At 48.2% G+C, this 15,806-nt stretch overlaps 1 protein-coding gene across 4 annotated transcripts in view; it reads right to left on the bottom strand.

The window, feature by feature from the left end:
- GLI3 (GLI family zinc finger 3) overlaps positions 1-15,806 on the bottom strand; it is a 294,444-nt gene that overhangs the window by 83,028 nt on the left and 195,610 nt on the right. For all 4 annotated transcript variants that reach the window (XM_021078943.1, XM_021078945.1, XM_021078944.1 and 1 more), the window contains 3 exons: positions 14,910-15,115; positions 10,520-10,666; positions 5,438-5,639 (listed from right to left, as the gene is read on the bottom strand). In XM_021078943.1, the coding sequence (XP_020934602.1) occupies positions 5,438-5,639; positions 10,520-10,666; positions 14,910-15,115 (555 nt within the window). The remainder of the gene's footprint in view (positions 1-5,437; positions 5,640-10,519; positions 10,667-14,909; positions 15,116-15,806) is intronic.

Raw genomic sequence — 15,806 nt, 5'->3', positions numbered from 1 at the left:
AATGAGAGCTCAATTTCTGGGGGAAGATATCAGCAAAGGTCAAACTATTTCTTTTTTTAAAAAAATTATTCTTTGGAGTTCCACTGTGGCTCAGCGGTAACAAACCCATCTCGTATCCATGAGGTTGCGGGTTTGATTTCTGGCCTTGCCCAGTGGGTTGAGGATCCGGTGTTGCCATGAGCTGTGGTGTAGGTTGCAGACGTGGCTCAGATCCTGTGTTGCTGTGGCTGTGGTGTAGGCCGGTGGCTGTAGCTCCGGTTTGACCCCTAGTCTGGGAACCTCCATGTGCCGTGGGTGCGGTCCTAAAAAGACAAAAAAAAAAATCAAATTAAAAAAGTTAATTCTTTATTAAAGTATAGTTGATATACAATGTTGTACCAGTTTCTGCTGTACAGCAAAGTGACCCAGTCATACACACACACACACACACACTCCTTTTCTTACATTCCATCATGGTCTGTCCCAACAGACTGGACCCTGTCTCCTGTGCTGTACGGCGGAACCTCACTGTTTATCCTCTAAATGTAATAGTTTTCATCTGCTGACCCCAAACTCCCCACCCATCCTACTCCCTCCTCTCCCACCAGACATACACAACTCTGCTGTCTATGTGGGTGAGTCTGTTTCTGTTCTGTAGATAGGTTCGTTTATGCCACGCTGTAGATTCTACAAAGAAGTGGTATCGTGTGGGATTTGCCTTTCTCTTCCTGACTTACTTCACTTAGTATGACCATCTCTGGTTCTATCTGCAAGTATGCCGTGTAGCTGATATACGATGCTGTACCAGTTTCTGCTGCGTTTCTAACATAAGGCTGGATGTTTATGACACTCGTCTTAATCATAGAGAGTGGGGGTGAAAGGCTCTATCGGATAAATGCGAATCATCTTTGACGGAGGTCTTCAGGTTGATGGAGAAGTCCAAACCTTTTTTTTTTTTTTTGACCATGACCACATTATGTGGAAGTTCTTAGGCCAGGGATTAAACCTGCGCCACAGCAGAGAATCCAGCTGTAGCAGTGACAATGCTGGATTCTTAACCTGCTGAGCCACCAGGGAACTCCAGAAGTCAACATGTTTTGAGACAGCTAAATATTTCATCCTTTCCAAGTGCATGGAGTTACTGATTTGTTTGCCTGTCTGTTTGTTTTTTTATAGAAGTACTGATTTGAATGACCATCTTAGTAATGATATTAAAAAAAGACCTGTGATGTCCATTTGGACAATATTTTAATAAATTACATCTAATCAAGCACAAAGTTTTACTATATAGATGAACTTTTGTGAATAAATATGTGCTCTATATGGGATTTTTATAGCTGTCTCAATTATAAAGTAAATACATAAACATGAGAACCATATAAAAACTTGGTGGACATTTGTGTTTTTTTACTCCTTTTATTTTGTATCCATTCTTCTGTATCTCCACATACCTATCAGCCTGTGGATATCTGATATACTATGCATATAGAGTTTAACTCCAGAATTATTCATCTACCACATAGAAACTTCCTTTTAATAAGGAGGGTGATTAGAATTCTAATTACTCATTAAAGAGCTCCTTCATTTATTCACTCCAGAAACGTCTGTTGAGTGGTGTCAAGGTGACAGGACACAGATGTTGTGGGTGGGGTGGGGAGTGTGGCCGTGGGCAAGAATTCAGAGTCCTCGACCTTCTGGCATTTGTGTTCTAGTGGAGGAAACATATAGCCAACTACCAGACGAGCATGGAAATAGGGTCATTTCAAGTAGCAGTACAGGCTGTGACGAGCCTCTTGGAGACCAGCCCTTGAACTGGGTCACTCATGTGGCGGAGACGGCTGCGGACGTTCTTAGAAAGCTGGATGGGTGCCTGTGCATGTTGAAAAACATCTTTAGAACCTGCACTGACACCATGACTGTACACACTGCCAACACTAGAAGTGGGTGAGGATTCGAAAACACGCAGGCGTCAAAGCCAAATGCGTTCCGGGCAAATTAAACAGCAAGGGGCTGGAGGGCGGGCGCCCATGGGGACCCGGCGCGTGACCTTGGGCAACACTGTCTGGCAGAGACCCTCTGTGCTGATGCGTGAGTGGGAATAACCCCAGGCTTTCCAAGCCTGCTGCGAGACAAAGCAGTGAGCCCACCTCAGGCCCACGGTGTCCCTTGGCACAAAGCCGAGATGAGACACGTCCTAAGTCCACCTTCGCTGCCGTATCTTTCCCTCTTGAGAAGGTCAGCTGTCCCTTGTAGATTTCTTCATGCCTCTGCCTTTCCCGTCACCCACGGGTCCTACCGTGTCCTGATGAGTCCTCAAGTCAGTTTTTAGTTTGCACAACTTCCAAACAGGACAAACCGAGCACTAAGGTTTCTCCAGCTAAAGGCCAGACAGGAGTTCCCCTTGCGGCGCAGCAGAAACAAATCTGACTAGTATCCATGAGGATGCAGGTTCGATCCCTGGCCTCATTCCATGGGTCAGGGATCTGGTGTTGTCACCAGCTGTGGTGTAGGTCACAGACGCAGCTCAGATCCTGCATAGCTGTGGCTGTGGCGTAGGCTCGCAGCTTTAGCTTTGATTGGAACCTTAGCCTGGAAAATTCCCTATGCCACAGGTGTGGCCCTAAAAAGCAAAAATAAATAAATAAGCAAAAGCCCGGCAGATAGCGTCAGTGATACTTATGCTAAGTATTTTATTGGTATAGCAAGCGGATCTCATCTTGGGGTATCTGTATTACTTTATACGTACATCACAAAAGCTACATCTTATCCTAACACACAGTGGATGTGCACTGACGAAAGAGGGGTCAGGCTGCAGGAGAGAAGACGGACTGGTGAGGGGCCTGAGGCCGGAAGCCCTGAGTGCCCGATGACCTTGGGCCCCTGCCTGCACGTGGGTCTCCGGGACCTGACGGGTCTTAGGAATCCCCGCTTCCAGTTCCAATGAGAATAGTCGGGTCTGCTGTAGCTCCTTGGGGGCAGGGGACAATGATCACTCCAAGTCAGGATACTGACAGTCTCGCAAGGACTAGATTACCTGGGAAAGGTGAGGCGATCAAGACGCCAGCGAAGATGCTGGGGTAAGAAGACAGACAGACATCCTACTGCTCAGCACAGGGAACTGTATGCAGGCTCTTGGGACAGACCACGATGGGAGACAGCATAAGAAAGGGAATGTGTATGTGTGCCCGGGTCGATGTGCTGTGCTGCAGAAGTAAAATAATAAATAAATACTAAAAAAAAAAACCTAAAAAAAAAAGAATAAAGACAGACAGCACGGGGACCCTCCGGGCACTAGTTTCTAATCGAAGCCCTTTAGAGGCCGTGACAAGTCCCGAGGGCCGGGCGTTGAGCGAGAGGGGAAGACGAAGGAAGAAGCGAGGGAACGAACGTGCTTGGCGTGGCTCCATGGGATCGTCAGCCGTGGGAATTGCGGCACGGGCCTCCTTTCCACGCTCCGATGCTGTGACTTAGTCAAGCCACACAATGACGATAGGGTTTCAGCAAACTCAGGTAGGGCCACCATGACCCTGGGGCCATTTGCCAGGAGCGCATAACCCCCAGGCTATGGTTTGCAGGCAGGTGCACTTCCCTGGCACCAGGCTGGGGGATCGGGGGGGGGAGCAGAGCCCGGCCCTGGTGGCTCCCTTCTGGATGGACCATCTCGGGAAGTTCTCCTGAGGGTAGGGGTTGCCCATGGGTAGGGGGTCTTCATCCTGGCACTGCAGATCCCCGCCAGCCTCAACCAAAGGTGCCCCCTTCTCCACAGTGGCTGTCTTATCTGTAGTTTCCAAATGGGAAGCTTGAACTCCGTGGCCCACAAGCAAGTAAGGTTTGCACAGCCGGCGGCAAAGCTGAAATCTGACTAGTTATGCTCGACTTCCAAGCTCACCTTCACGGCAACGGTGGCTAATCCAACCCCCCCCCCAGGACCCCTCTGTGCGTAATCGCTGCTGTCACGTAAGCAGAGTCATTCGCTCTGCTCCGTGTTCCCACACTTTCTTGGCCCTGTTCACAGAAGAGATGCAGCAGAAAATGACATCAGAGCAGAAGGGGGATTTACGCTATTTGAACCTGAACCTGCCTGCCAAGGAGCACTGCTGACAACTCAACAAGCAAAGAATTAAAACTGTAATTGAAACGTTATGGAAAAAATCAGAGCATTCATCATTTCTAGTAAATATGGTATGAAACTATTGCTCACACATTTTTTTTTTTTTTTCTGGACTGTTAGGGTTTCTCTTCCGTCATGGAAGACTGATCGATTCCTTTAGACTAAAAACCCACTGTTCCCTGTTCTTTCTTCTCTCAAGGCAAACCTTTCTCTTGTAAGACAGGACTCAGAGCATCTTTTGATTTCTCCTCCTGACCTTGAAAGTGTCACACAAACCAGGCAGTTTCCCTCCAGAGAAGTGTAACTAATCCGAGGATGAAAACACTGCTGTTCCCCATGACGCGGACGAGGTCATTACTGAATACTTTACTATTTCTCCATCGGCGGCGCTGCTAACTAACACCCGCAAAACAAGTCTTTTCGGCCCCAAGCTTGGCTCTCGAACCCACCCCAGTGAAATGTGACCTGCAGCCCCATCCCAGGTCAGACCTGGTGTCCTGTTTTTTTGCTGTAGGGCCACACCCGTGGCACATGGAGGTTCCCAGGCTAGGGATCTAATCAGAGCTGTAGCCTCTGGCCTACGACACAGCCACAGCAATGCCAGATCCAAGCCGCATCTGTGACCTACACCGCAGCTCATGGCAACACCGGATCCTTAACCCACGGAGCGAGGTCAGGAATTGAACGTGCAACCTCATGGTTCCTAATCGGAGTCATTTCCACTGCGCCATAACGGGAACTCCCCTAGTACTGTTTTTTATTTTATTTTTTAAATTATTTTGGCTTCTTCTTCTTCTTTTTTGTCTTTTTGTCTTTTTGCCTTTTCTAGGGCCTCTCCCACGGCATATGGAGGTTCCCAGGCTAGGGGTCGAATCAGAGCCGTAGCTGCTGGCCCATGCCAGAACCACAGTAATGTGGGATCCAAGCCACGTCTGCGACCTACACCACAGCTCACGGCAACACCAGATCCTTAACCCACTGAGCGAGGCCAGGGATCAAACCCACAACCTCATGGTTCCTAATCAGATTCATTTCTGCTGCACCACGACAGGAACTCCCCTGGTGATGTTTTTTATTTTGTTTTTTTAAATTATTTTGGCTTCACCCACAGCATGCGGGTGAAGTTCCCGGGCCAGGGGTGGAACCCACACCACAGCAGTGACCCAAGCCACAGCAGTGACAATGCCAATCCTTCACCACTGGGCTTCCAGGGAACTCCTCGGTGTCCTGTTTTTGTTAACTCTTCCTTGCAGGTCCTGCCCCAAGTCCGTTCTGCTAATACAGGTATAGGCGAGGGCTGGCATTTTATTAAGAAAACACAGAAGGGATTTTGGGGAACATACATACCTGATTGCACTTGCAGATAAGTGGCCATAGGAGCCACTTGCTGAAGAGCTGCTGCGGGAATTATTGAGAATCGTGACCAAGGAGTTGGGAGACGTCCTTATCATGGTCTGAAGGTCAAAGCTATGATCCGACAGCGGTGATATGGACAGTGTGCGTTTTCGGCTCGGCCTGGCTGACAGCCTGGGGCTGGGGAATCTGGTGCCTGTTATATAAACAAAACCACCTGGTTACCTGCGGCTGGACCGGTCCCCGTTATCTAGTCCCACTTCCCCTCGAGGAAGAAGTGAAGGAGAGAAAGCCGGCGACTGGCGGTGACAAGTCCCACTGCTCCCATCTGTGATCTACTGGCTACAATTGAGGAAATTAGGGAGAAATATTTATCTTCCAGGGGCTTACCTCGGGGGAGCTCTGTTTATTAATGTGCAGGCAAAATGATAAATTGCTAAACAAAAGGGAAAGACTTTTATGTGTTCTCCCTCTCATTTCCAGTGATTTATGAATCTGACGGCTGCTTAGATGTTCTCATCATTAATTCACCACAAGCGACAAAGACAGTGGTTCCCACAGTCACATTACACACCACCCCCACCCCAGCACGCACCGTTTTTTCGGCTACGAGCCGGAGGAAAAAATGAATTAAAGTATCCTAAGATAAAAAATTCAGCTTAGTTATGCCCTCATTCCCCCATGATTTTCGTAGTTATCTGATCCACGGAATGCTTGCAGCTTTGCTGAAAAAACATAAATACATTATCCTAAATTCATGGGTCTCGATGGGGGGGCGGGATTTTGCCCCCTGGGGACCTATGACAACATCTGGAGACATTTTGGTTATCACAACTCAAGGGAGGGAAGCTGCTATACACCCTGGAATGTGCAGAGTAGCCCCCTCCCCCCCAGGAAGAAACATCTGGCCCCCGGAGTCTCAAGATTGAGGAGCCCGGCCCCAAATCCCCTATAACCTAAAAGCCTAAGAGCCAAGAGACAGTTAAAAGCTTGGGATGTGGTTTGTTTACAGATTTCCCAAGGCTGGGGAGGGGGAGCCCTCCAAGCATTATAGTAAAAGATAACATGAGTCAATTTTAATTCTCTGGTTATTAGATCAATCAATCAGTTAATTCTCTGCACTTACCAGAATTTTCCTACTTCAAGAAGATTCCACCCATGAAGTTCTAGTCTGGAGATTAGTAACTCACAGCTAAATGCATGCCAACGTAATACAATGCTTTTTACACAGAGAATTAAAAATTGAATGCCCATTTGCCTTCAATTTGGTAGATGTTAGAGATCTGAATTTCAGGGCACAGCTAAAAGATGGCCTACAGGCCCCCTCCTGCCTTTTTGAAGGTCACATTTATATTAGCGTCATCAAACTCAAGTTTAATGACAGAATGAGAACATACTCCCACTAGGTAAGAGCACCTCAAACATGACTACTTTTAAGGAACGATGGAAAGTTTCTATTTCAAAGCAAGGGACACCTGCTTAGAGAGACATAGCAATTCTGTGGTCCCCAGAAAACCGAAGTAGAAGGCAAGCCTTCTTTACAGAAAAACGTCTAGGCACTGGGTCTCCAGAAAACTCACTGGGAATATTTTCTTCATCAGAGACAGAGCTTGACACAAGATAATAACCCAACATGCTTTGAGATCATTTAATGAAATATAATAGATGACTACGAAAGACTCTATAGAAAATATTATAGAAATAAATAGGTGCACATTATAGTTAATAAAAAATAAATCACAAACTGGAACTTAGTTAGTCAGTACCATCCACACACAAACTGGAAAACCAATCTGAATGATGAATGTGGTACCTACTCAAATCCTTCTTTCAGGCACATCGAAAATTGAATTTCTTCATTTGGAATAGTTTCATTACCCACCTGATTTGGGCTGTGTTAGTACAAAAACAACAATCCCACGAGGTACCCGGCTTTTAGTGTTTAAACCAGCCTCTCACTTTGATTATGGCATCTGCCCGATGCGTACATAGGTCACTTTTACTCACTGATTAGAGCCTGATTTCCTCACACAGCTTTTTCACTGATGAAATGCACTCCACTTGCACAGGGTTCCAGGGACAAAGCAGACTTCTGGTCAACCTCCGTGTACTCCTCCACAAGAGCCCCTCTCAATGGGACTCTGCCGCCTGGCAGAGGTAGCAGAAACAGGCCTTCCAGACAGAGCTGGTCCCCTGGTTCTTTTTAAAATCACTGAGGAGATAAGGAGGCTGTCTGCTAGTATAAAACCCCAGAGCCCATATCCCCTCACATCATCCAAAGACAGAAAGCAGGGCTTGGCTTCATCCCTCCCGTGGAAGCTTCATTCCATGGAAGCCTTCACGTTCTCAGGGCCTGGCTGGTCCAGCTCTTCTGCGTTTCCTTCCAAGATGCACACTGATTTAAGTCAGTTTCCACCAGTGTAGATAATGTGGTTTTAGGAGTGTCTAGGGGATCGCTAGGTAATCCTTACAGGGATTAGGTGCTGTCTTATCTTAAAAGGTCACTCGAATCCCAAAAGGCAGAATTAGAGCCATAAACCAGACGTGTTCATTCTAACACGCAACACGTAAGTTCTCTATCCCGAAGCTGGCGGAAACTCAGGTTGGCCCGGTGTGGTGCGGGCACCTTTAAAAGTCAAGTGCTCCTCTGAATCCAGCGGGTTGCCCTTCCTGCCAACTGAAGAGGCCTGAAGACCTGTGACAGTGGAACAGGGGGACCAGCGCGATCCCAGTTTGGCTCTGCTTTTGCTATTTCAGAGCCAAGGCAGAAATTTCAAATTGTTTCACTTCTCTGTGAAAAAGTCTCCTGTGATTTACATTGAAACCCTGAGAACATTCTTACGTTCTGTTGCGCTAAATGCTATTGCAACTGTTTTAGAGGATAGGAATATAGTACTTTCAGCACTTTCCGACCCTTCAGTACGCCCTTCCCAACCCCCTAATATAGAAGAAAATTATCAGGATTTGGGGCTGTGGTTTGGGATCCTCTGTTGAGGGAATAGTTGAACCAGAGGGAAAGGATTTCAGGGTTCCCTGGTGGTGCAGTGGACTAAGGATCCAGCGTTGTCACTGCGGCGGCTCAGGCGGCTGCCATGGCACCGGTTCGATGCCCAGCCCGGGAGAGGATTTCAAAACAGCTGAAAGAGAAGTGGCCCGGCTCTTCACTGATCCGACCACTTTCTTCTGGAAGAAACGCCCCCGCATTCTTATTGCTCCAATACAGATATCTCCAATTAGGCCTTCTGTTAATTGTTTTGTTTCTCTATTCTAATGAAAAATTCTGACAAAGAAAAAGGAGGTTTCTTTGTATGTGATGAATGATGGGACATCTAAATTCCTACTTAATGACAATCAATTTACCATATACGCTGGCAAATTAAAATTCCTTTAATTAGTTTTTACAAAGTAAAAGGGTAGCTTCATCCTTTATTTAGATAAAACCCTGCATTGCCTGACTAAATACATTCTCATCAAATAGAGAAGGTAATACGGGCTGACCTCCCAAGGATTCGCTCTTATTTTAATTCTTTATTTGCAGAGTTTAAATAACTAATTTGCATAATAACACTCAACTTTTTTTTTCATCCACCCCTAATTGAAACGTGGTGATGATGAATCTGAAACTCTCACTTCTACAAAATCCCTGCAGAAGAGGTAACACGTTTCTTTTACTCTGTGTGTGACAACGACCTCACCCACGGAAACCCATGCCAGCTGTGTTCCTGTGTAACACAGCTAAGTTAGTTCATGACTAAGCCTGTAGATTCTCTGTTGCGTGGACCAACCATCTTCCCTCTGTTCCAAAGCTGAGGACAATGGTACCAACCACTGCCAGAGAGTGGACTAAGGTATACCCACTGTCACAGAAGAATCTAAACAGACTCCACGTGGAAAAGCACAAACCGATCACTGCTACTAAAGAAACCAACAACACCCTACAACAAAACCCTACAGCCCTACCCAGCAAAACCCTGGAGCACACGTCCTACTGAAATGCACTGCCTTTGCACTCAGAGGGTAGTGGCTTCGGTTAGGCACACTTTGGGTGATGCTTCAGGTTCACGTGGCAAATGGATGTGGACTTAAAGAACTGGAGTAAATAAGAACTCTTGGATGCCCTGGAAATTGACAACCACAAGCTCCGGTCTATACGTCTGGAGAAGTGACACAAAGGACTCATCGTAAGCCTTGAGGGACCCAAAGAAAGTGATCTAAAGTGCACCCAATGATCCCACGTTCTTCCACTGCTAGGTCCTAAAAGAGTCCTTTCTGATTTGGAAATAGTTTTCGTTTTTCCTATATGAAAGATCATTCTTCCTATGTGAAAGGTGAGACATGCTTTTTAATATAAACAGAACACATGACAAAAAATAAGAAAAAATATATCACTGAAAAGCTGAAAAACCAAGCCTAGGGCTTTTTTTTTAAAATTAATTTTTAAAGCATAAAATCTGTGAAACCAAGGGATGAAGCACATTCATAGAATCAAACACACTCTCTTATTTTGTTACCAAGACCATCAGGGCGGGAGAGCTTCTTGTCAATTATCTGCCAAATGACCACGGGCTGCGTCTTCCAGTTCATTGATATGAACTGAGCGAATCGGGGAGACCCAGCGCTCCCAAATCCGAGGACGCTTCCTGGAGAAACCAAGGGACCAGAGCCCGGCACATCAGCAGTCCCTCCTCCTCCTCCTCCTCCGGATTGACAAGTTAGACACCCTTCCTCTCTGTTTCTTTTCTTTCTTTCTTTTTTTTTTTTTTTTTTTTGCTTTTTTAGGGCTGTACCTGCAGCATATGGAGGTTCCCAGATTAGGGGTCGAATTGGAGCTACAGCTGTCAACCGCAGCCACAACCACAGCCACGGGGGATCCCAGCTGCTTCTGGGACCTACATCACCATTCTCGGCCATGCAGGATCCTTAACCCACTGAGGGAGGCCAGGGATCGAACCCGCATCCTCATCAACATACTAGTCAGGCTGGTTCCCGCTGAGCAACCACAGGCACTTCCACTCTCTCCGTTTCTTGGGTGACCGTGGCCACACCGGGACTACGGAAAACAGCCCCGCCACTTACCATCCATGGCGTGGAGATACTCCATGTGGATGGCCCCGGCGCCGGCGGTGGCAGCGGAGGGGATGATGTCTGCATAGGGGCTGCGCTGGCCGGCCAACAGAGCCATCTGGTGATAGTATTCCGCTGGGCTGACTCCAGCGTGGGGGGCTGCATGGAAGAGGAGACAAGGAAAGCACGGTTACCAGTTGGAAGAAGGTCCGCCAGAAGCCTTTCCCTTTTTTCGGTTGCATTCACAGCCTGGGGAAGTTCCTGGGACCAGGGATCAAACCCTTGCCACAGCGGTGGCAAAGCCAGATCCTTAACCCACTGAGCCACCAGGAAACTCCCAGGAAGCTTTTCTTGAGACGTCTCAAAGTCCATTTGCCACGTGGCCTACATCAGCCATTTCTTTTTATGGTTCTTTCTAGTAAAACCTCTTTAACTCCAATTTTGCTTTCATGGAAGACTCCTAGATGTCATTTATATGAAATTAAACTGAAGAAAGAGAACAGAAAAAATAAAACACGGGATAAAATCGTTGAGGTTGTTTTTTTTTGTTGTTGTTGTTGTTGTCTTTTTGCCATTTCTTGGGCCGCTTCCCACGGCATATGGAGGTTCCCAGGCTAAGGGTTCGAATTGGAGCTGTAGCTGCCGGCCTACGCCAGAGCCACAGCAACGCAGGATCAGAGCCGTGTCTGGAACCTACACACAGCTCACGGCAACGCCGGATCCTTAACCCACTGAGCAAGGCCAGGGATTGAACCCGCAACCTCATGGTTCCTAGTCGGATTCGTTAACCACTGTGCCACAACGGGAACTTCTGAGGTTAGTTTTGAGAAATCACCAAAACTTCAAAAATGATTAAAGTGTATGTAAGTCTTGCGTCTGTACACTCATTCCTGTGTCTGCTCCCCGAAATAAAAGCTTCTTATAGCGAGTCCCTGTATACTCATGTCGCTTAGAGGGGTGGGCCCCTTAGATTGACTCTGATGCCCTATTAGACACACTTAAGATACCTTCCTAAGCTTTCTGGCGGGAGGAGCTGAGTCAGCTCGCACTGGCTGGAGGACCCAGAGCCAGTGGAAAAGTCGGTAGAGCCTGGCTTTGATAACACAGGACTGGGCGATAAGATGCAATTTTGCCTTCCAAATTTTAAAGCTCTCTTTCTTTTCTCTTTTTTTCATTACGAAATCAAAAAGAAATACACCTATCAATCTGGAGCGATTTATTGGCAAGCGTCAGCTCCACAGGAGCGGGTAGCGACGGGTTTCCGCACGCCCGTTTATGTGCCAAAGCTGTGGGACACAGCCGCAGCCCTGAGGGCGGCCTCCAGACCCACCAAGATCCGCATGCAGACCTCAGCTCCCCTCTCACCACGTCAGGAGGCTGCTGGGAGCGGTGACGGTGACAGCGCGTGGCAAGGGCTGAGCACAAAGCATCCCATCAATGGTACTGCCTGTGGTTATGAGTAGGAGGGAGAAACGTCAGCATTCTAGCGACAGGTGTGTGTCTGCCTTATGTTTGGGTCCATTTGCTTTTATCGAAGCACAGTTGATTTGCAATGTCGTGTTAGTTTCAGGTACAGAGCAAAGTCACTCATGTACACCTATACATATTCTCTTCAGCTTCTCTCCCCCGATAGGTGACCACGAGACAGCGAAGAGCATTCCCTGTGCTCTGCAATAGGCCCCTGTTGGTTATCTATTTTATACATAGTAGTGTGTATCCGTTAATCCCAAATTCCTAGTTTCTATCCCTCCTCGCTTTCCCTTTTGGTAACCATAAGTTCGTTTTCTATGTCTGCAAGTCTCTTTGTTTCATAAATAAGTTCATTTCATAAGTAAGTATCATTTATTTATTTATTTTTTTTATTATTATTTTTTTGTCTTTTTGCCTTTTCTAGGGCCGCTCCCGTGGCATATGGAGGTTCCCAGGCGAGGGGTCTAATTGGAGCTGCAGCCGCCCGCCTACACCAGAGCCACAGCAATGAGGGATCCGAGCCACGTCTGCGACCTACACCACAGCTCATGGCAACGCCGGATCCTTAACCCACTGAGCAAGGCCAGGGATCGAACCTGCAACCTCATGGTTCCTAGTCAGATTCGTTAACCACTGTGCCACCACGGGAACTCCAAGTATCATTTTTTTAGATGCCACAGTATTTCTCTTTGTCTGACTTACTTTCACATAGTATGATAATCTCTAGATCCATCTATGTTGCTGCAAATAGTATTATTTCATTCTTTTTTTATATGTGTCCATATACGTTTTATATATATCACATGCTATTTTATACATCCTAAAAATAGAGAGACACAGAAATCACAGACCACAAGAGACAAATGTAAGTGACCTGCTTTGGGTATGAATTGGATTCCTGAGAGGCAGGAAGAGGAAGTCAGCACAACCAGTCAAAGAGTGTTTTACCCACACTCTCCATCAATTACTATGGCAAACAGGAGTTCCCACTGTGGCACAGTAGGTTAAGGACCTAGCTTTGCTGCAGCTATAGTGTAGGTAGCAGCTGCAGCTCAGATTTGATCCCTGGCTCAGGGAAATTCCATATGCCATGGATGTAGCAAAAAAAAAAAAAAAAAGAGTTCCCATCGTGACTCAGTGGAAATGAGAGTCTGACTAGTACCCATGAGGACACAGGTGCAGGTGGCAGATGCGGCTCAGATCTGGTGTGGCTGTGGCTGTGGCTGTGGCTGTGGCTGGCAGCCACAGTTCCGACTGGACCTCTAGCCTGGGAACCTTCATGTGCTGCAAGTGCAGCACCCCCCCCAACAAAAGAAAAAGAAAACAAAAAAATACCACCCAGTAAAAAGCAGAACCAAGTCCAATCGCTTTTACAGTTTTATTTTTGAACGTGAATCTTGTCCAAATGGCAAAACTGCTTCCTTAGGTACCTTACAAATATATTCCCTGCGCTGAATCTAAGGGGATATAAAAAGAAGGCAGCAGCTCTTGCTGGAGCCCAGCTACTCCTGGAAGTACACCTGAGTGGATATTTACTGGGGTTTCCACTATCTCGCCCCATCATATACAACCTGCCTCAGGAAGTGTCTGCGGGGGGATATGGACCACACGCAGGGTCAAACGCTGCTTGCGGAGATGGCGTGCACGGTGTCTGGCTGGGCGCTGACACAAGCACCCATGCCTTGTGGTTTGCTGCAGAGAACTCAGAATCCTCTGGTTGTCATCAAGATAGCTTATGCCCCAAGATCCAGCAACTGTGCACAAGTGAGACTGCATGTGTGTGTGCATGAGCTGAGAAATGTGCTCCCTGAGCCAAAGGAACATTTTATAACTGGACAGCTGTGGCATGCACAGCTTCAATGAAAAAAGACTCATGTGATGGAGTTCCTACGGTGGCTAGTGACTTAGGGACCTGATGTTGTCTCTGTGAGGATGCGAGTTCAATCCCCGGCCTTGCTCAGTGGGTTAAGGCTCTGGGGTTGCTGCAAGCTGAGGTGTAGGTTGCAGGCCATAGATGTGGCTCAGATCCGGTGTTGACGTGGCCATGATGTTGGCTTCAGCTGCAGCTCTGATTCAACCCCTAGCCCAGGAACTTCCATATGCTGCAAAGGCAGCCATAAAAAAAAAGAAGTCATGTGATAAGGAATTAGCTGGGAGACGAACAGAACCAATGGGAATTTGGTCCTCGAGTGCTTCTAATGAGCACCAAGAATAGGAGAATTAGAGGCACAGTTTGTTTCCTTTCTCACCACATTCTTCCACTGCCGGGGTCAAGGACAAAGGGCACATACAACGGGTCTGGGCCCCCAGGTTCTCTAAGACCTGGCTGCGCAGAGCGTGGGCCCTGGGCCAGCAGTAGTGACATCACCTGGCAGCTTCGCAGAGGTGCAGACCCTCAGGCCCCGCCTGGAGCCCCCGCCCCCCACGACAGGGAAGCACCCGTTACCACCAAGCCGCGGGAATGCACGCCCGCACTGATGTCTGGAGAGCAAGCGCTGTTCCCACGGACGCCTCCGCATAAACGTATCCTTCGGAGGCGCACAACAGAAAAGCATTCCCCAGAAAGGGAGCAAAGTGTGCTGGTCAGGCCTGCACTTTGTGGGAATGGCCACACGGCCAGTCTACACACACGGGGAGCCACCAAAAAGAGCGGTGACTAAGCGCAGGGATTTGGGCGTCGGGCCTTCTGGCTCGGAGGGCCACCTCTGCTGCGTACTGGCCAACGAAGCAGCTTTGCACGTTTACGTGGCCCCTCTGCCCTCCGCCCCGCTCCTGTGAAAACAGAGGGGAATGCCCACCCCAGGGAGGTGCTGGCACGCCCTCAGCGCTCAACCCAGTGCAGGCGCGCAGCGTCTCCACCCCCGGCGTCGGAGGTGCCCTGGGGCTCGTCCCGGCGGAGGCGGCGGCGGGAAGGGCTGGGTCTGAGACTCACCGTCTGTGGGGCTCAGCCCGCGGGCGGCCGAGATCATGGACAGGGACGGGCTGCTGTGCAGAGACCGGATGTAGTCCATGTAAGGGTTGACGTAGGGGTGCGGCGGGCTGAAGGGGGACTCGGAAGCTGCGGCGGGGTTCCGATGCGGGGAGATCCTGAACAAGGGCAGGTCTGAATACGCGGGGCTGCTGGACAAGGCAGAAGGCCTGCGGAGAAAGAGAACCAGACGCAGGAGGTATGCATGAGACAAACGGCTCCGCGGGCCGAGGCTGCCTGCAAAAGAAAGAGACCAAGGTGTCCTGGGGCGGGGGGAGTATCAGGCATACACATTTCCAATCCCATGATCTTAAAAATCCCAGTGACACGATGCAGACAGAATGCTACTCTACAATTATTTGGGCAAAGAAGATTGGCCTTTGAGGCATTCTCTGGCACTTGGAACATAGGAAATACTGGTTTTCCTCAAGAGAAGAAATTCTCAATAGGCATCTGAGCTTAAAATAGTTGCTGTGATTCTACTTTCTTTCTTTTCTTTTCATTTTTTAAAGTTTTACGGACGCAGAGCTGATTTACAACGCGGCGGTCATTTCTGCTGTACGACAAAGTGATTCAGTTACACATACACACTTCCCTCCCTTTTCAGGCTGTTTTCCCACATAGACGATCACAGATATACTGGGCAGAGTTCCTGGCGCTAGACAGTTCCATCTGCCCTGAGTGGTAAGGTCACCCTTGAGTTTACTGCTCGCCGTCGCTGTGCTGCATAGAAAGACAGAAAGACAGACAGACAGACAGACAGACAGAAAGAAAGAGGGAGGGAGGGAAAGAAAGAGAGAGCGGGAAAGAGAAGGAGAAAGCAGGCAAGCAAATCTGTCTCAGCTGGGAGTCTGAGCAAGC

Source organism: Sus scrofa, chromosome 18 (assembly GCF_000003025.6).
Source record: "Sus scrofa isolate TJ Tabasco breed Duroc chromosome 18, Sscrofa11.1, whole genome shotgun sequence".
Lineage (NCBI taxonomy): Eukaryota > Metazoa > Chordata > Mammalia > Artiodactyla > Suidae > Sus > Sus scrofa.
This window is presented reverse-complemented; position numbering and strand designations above follow the sequence as displayed.